General features: G+C 41.3%; 1 protein-coding gene across 1 annotated transcript in view; it reads right to left on the reverse strand.

Moving 5' to 3' along the window:
• The window catches only part of SASH1 (SAM and SH3 domain containing 1), a 213147-nt gene extending 208603 nt beyond the window's left edge, over positions 1 to 4544 (reverse strand). The window contains exon 1 of the mRNA XM_011947387.1: positions 4469 to 4544. Within this exon, the coding sequence (XP_011802777.1) occupies positions 4469 to 4480 (12 nt within the window). The 5' untranslated portion in view covers positions 4481 to 4544. The remainder of the gene's footprint in view (positions 1 to 4468) is intronic.
• Between the last annotated feature and the right edge of the window lie 6 nt (positions 4545 to 4550).

Genomic DNA, 4550 nt, shown 5'->3' on the forward strand with positions numbered 1-4550 from the left:
TGTTAGCCAGGATGGTCTCGATCTCCTGACCTCGTGATCCGCCCGTCTCGGCCTCCCAAAGTGCTGGGATTACAGGCTTGAGCCACCGCGCCCGGCCTGGAGTGAGCATTTTAAAAGCCCCCTCAGGATCTCACTAACATCTCCCCTTCCCCAACACTTGGCCTAAAACAACAAAGGAAAGGAGGGAGGCATTTTGTTTGTTTGTTTTACGGGTTTTCTTGTTAATTTTTTAGGAATGGAGTAAACAGTAAGATAGGATGAATATAACAGTTTTGTGGACTGATGCCTGCCTTTCTGCAGCTTGCACAGGAATTAAAGTAGGGGAAGGTTTGGAGTATCTCTATACAATGGATGTTTTCTAAGCATGCTGGGAAATGGGTGTAAATTGTAGAAACAAAGCAAAAACACAGGAAATTTCGAGTTTGGGGGAGGTGCATCTTGCAGGATCCTGCAAACAATAGGCACTTACTAACCCCCTTCCCAGTTAACAAGTAGATTTAAAGTCTGGGCTTCGCCTTAGAAGTCCCCAAATCCTGTAGGCAGAAGCTGAAGAACCATGACAATTTACCAAATGGATAAATCAGTCCTGAAAAAAGGATCTAGCACACCTAACTGTATCTAACAACCTTAGCAATTCCTGCTCTTAAAAACAACTTCCCTCCCCTACCTAACAAAAGGAATGCTGTGTCTGCCAACTATGGAGTAAAGAAAAAAGGGTAAAATTCCACAGGATTCTAACTCAGTTTTGCGCTTCTCAATAGAAGTCTACACGTCATAGGGAAAGGTGACATGCTTTGAAAACCCTGGCCTACCACATGTTGTAGTGTTAGTGAAAAGAATGGCACATTTCACAAGAACACCAAGGTTTCATAGCTCAGGGCTTACAAACATGTTGCTTACAAACATGTTGCAATTTACAATTAGTTTCCAGTGGAAGCATGGGGATTTTAATTTGCATGATGAAACTGCCCAAAATGTAGTTTCAGCTAGAGCAGAATTTATTCACATCTTTATAAATACACCCCATTATATCACAGCAGGCACATGTGTCCAAAACAATGTTTTGATGTGACTCCTGCATTTAAGAAATATATACTTTTTTTATTTTCCTTTTTCATTCAACAAAGCCATATTCTCAGCACCCAGTTAGGTCAGGAGCACTGGAGATAGAAAAATGAGTAAGACACTGACCCTGCCCTCCAGGCACTCACAATCTAGTAATTTTTTTTTTTTTTTGCAAGCTTGTTTTCTCTTAATTCTATATACATTTATATATTCACTTACTAGAATTTATTTATTCTAGCACTGCTCAAACATTTTCATGCTGTAAATTATACTATTATTTCTTTTCTAAATGAGCACTTTGTTAACAATTATCTGAAAGCAACTATTTGGTACTTAACTGTGCATGGACTGAATTAATCTAAATGCAAAATGTGTCCTAATGAACTCAAACAACCATCCTGTATTTACTGAGATCCATGACTCTGGGGCAATACTTTCACTGGGTTATAACCAACAAAATCCCCTGGGGGACAACTGCTCAATAGTGCTCATTCACCTAAAAATGTTTTTACCTACTAAGCTGTGAGTTGTGTCATTTCAAATTTCCACACACAGTATTGATAGGCTGTGTGGTTTGATTTCCACAATTAGAAGAATCTGAAAAAGTAAAATAGAACTGTGTCTGAAATCTGTTAAGGATAATGTTTAGATGTGTAATTTCCTGACTACCTCTATTCTCCTCTTCAAATTCAGTATGGAAAAAGAATCTTGTAAGTCACATTTTACTTAAAACACACAGGATTTCTAAACATACTGAATTACATTTCTACTGAGTTCATCTGAGATAGTTAACTATGGAGCATCATGACATCAGGATCCCTACTAGTGGGGCCAGCGACTGGGGACAAGTCTAACATTGTCACTAACAAGGTATGTGCCATTGGCCAAGTCACTTCACCTGTCTAGATTGATAGATGATTGCAAAATCTCATATTTTAAATAAAAAAGGAAGGAAATGATGTCTCTTGTTTCAGCGAGAATAAAGTCAACTGTCAATTTTGTGTCTTGATGTATTTCCCTGAAGACGCAGTTTGTATAAACACTTGGATGACAGCTTTCCCTCCCTTTTAGCCTAGTGTCTCCCTACAAGGCATCTACAAAGGAGCAGTAAGCCATGTCTTCCTCTGAATTTTACTAAGGAACAATCTCCATGCCCATTTACCCCAGATAAACAAGGGGAAAACGAGCAGACACAACCTGTCTGGGACAGGCTTCACGTTCTTCCCACCCTGATACTCAATGATTAGCTGAAGTACATATTTTCTTTGCTCCTGCATCTGCCCTTTCAATAGCAGGTTTGAGCTTCTGAAGCCCCACCCCATCTTTTAACTCAGCCAGAGAACACTTGACTACAACTGACCCAACAGTGCTGGAATCTGCCAGGGAAGGGAAAGCAAATCTGCAGAAAATACCACCGGCCAACCCTCTTCCCCAAAAGAACCGTCAGCCCAACTTTCATTTCAGCAGTCCCCTGACCCTCCCCGCCCCCAGCCCAATGCCCTAGAGTAAGGGATACAATGGGATATTATCAAACCGATTTCCTCAGTGGCTGAAAACTTAGAGCTGGGTGTAGGCAAGAAATAACAAGATAACTTAAAAACTGTCTATAGGCCGGGCGAGGTGGCTCATGCCTGTAATCCCAGCACTTTGGGAGGCCTAGGTAAGCAGATCACGAGGTCAGGAGTTCGAGACCAGCCTGGCTAACATGGTGAACTCCCGTCTCTAATAAAAATTCAAAAATTAGCCAGGCATGGTGTTGCACGCCTGTAATCCCAGCTACTCAGGAGGCTGAGGCAGGAGAATTGCTTGAACCCAAGAGGCGGAGGTTGCAGTGAGCTGAGACTGTGCCACTGCACCCCAGCCTGGGCGACACAGCAAGACTCCATCTCAAATTAAAGAAAAAAAGAAAAAAACAGTTTATCACAACTTTAAAATGTCCATTGGGTTTTCTGGAACTTCAGTGAAGGATCATATTCACCTGTATAGTTCAGAAAATGCAAAAACAAAACCTTTTAAATCTAAAATATATATATTAGATATAGGTATATTATATATATATGCTATATATAGTATGTAAATGTACACTGTATGCATATTTATATACATTTTTCAATACTGGAGAGTGACAAGAGCAGATAGAAATCTTTAATCAACCCTCGCTGGTTCTCTGTACAGTAAGAATCATAAATACCAATGGTCACCTGAAAATGGAGTAACTGGGCTTTTAGCATGTCTAGAAGGAAGAGACAGGAGACTGTTTGAAGGAAACAAACAAACAAAACCTGAAAGAGAGCTACATTTACTGAGGCTCTAATATATGCTAGACAGTCTGTTGAGTACTTGATACACACATCAACCCAGCTAAACCTCAGAAACCCCAAGAAGCAAGTCTTCTTAGCTTCAGTTTTCAGGTAACGAAATTGAGGATCAGAGAGGTTGAATAACTTGACCAAGATCATGTAAACAGTCAATTGGAGAGCTGGCATTTGGCCTACTATAACTGAAGCCCAAGAGTTTAATCACTGTGCTAAAAACTGTACACGGTTTAGCATTCCCAAAGAAGAACTTCTTTCATTCCATCTCCTCCCATTCAAAAAATAGAAGATCTCAAAGCAAATCTAGAGCCTTTTCCGATAGTCTTTTATGTATGGATTAAGATGTCTGACTGTAATAACCCTCACCCATCCAATTCCAGTCTACCTGCCTAACTAGAGCTCCACCAAAGCAAATCTATTACTTCCCCCAAGGTATTCAACCCTGAGCAGGTTAAAATTTCATCCTCCATACAAGTACTGCTTCCCAGAAACTACGCCAAATCCAGGGGCGGTTTTAGTCACTGGACATTTCAAAATACATGACAGCACAGATATAGCAAAATAAGTCCTATTGTTTTAGTCCCAAACATATAAAACAAATATCCTGTAATTCCACAAACTGAAAAACTGCAAAAAAAAGTAGGTGAACATTTTGGCAGTTCTGAGTAAGGAAATGTTTGTTTTCCCTCTTGTGGTCACACAACAAATGGTGAAGAGATAAACATCAGTAACATCAGCCTTTTCCCTAATCCAGCATCAACCAAATATTTATTTACATCTACTCTTTGAAGGCTCTTTCTTTCTCGCCTTTTCCACACCAACATCTCAGCAGGTGTCCCAGATTAAATTGTTGAATATCATACCCGATTGTTTAAAAAAATACCTTTTGACGGGACCTGTGGCTGGTTACTTTTTAATTAGGGTTTGAAACCCTATACCGTGTGTATTTAGCACCCTAAGAACTACAGCCAGAGAAGGACGCCTCTGCGGAGTGGGTTGCCCAGTGGGTGGGCGAGAAGGGAGCCCCGTCTTCAGAGGGGCTACTGCGAACTGCGCTTCCTGCGCCGCCCCCTCCCCAGGTAACTCACCAGGATGCCCATCACATCGGTCCAGAGTCGGGAGAACGCCTCGGACGTGCCAGCGCCAGGCTCGGACTCCGGTTCCGGCTCC

This window comes from Colobus angolensis, unplaced genomic scaffold (assembly GCF_000951035.1).
Source record: "Colobus angolensis palliatus isolate OR3802 unplaced genomic scaffold, Cang.pa_1.0 Scaffold263, whole genome shotgun sequence".
NCBI classification, from domain to species: domain Eukaryota; kingdom Metazoa; phylum Chordata; class Mammalia; order Primates; family Cercopithecidae; genus Colobus; species Colobus angolensis.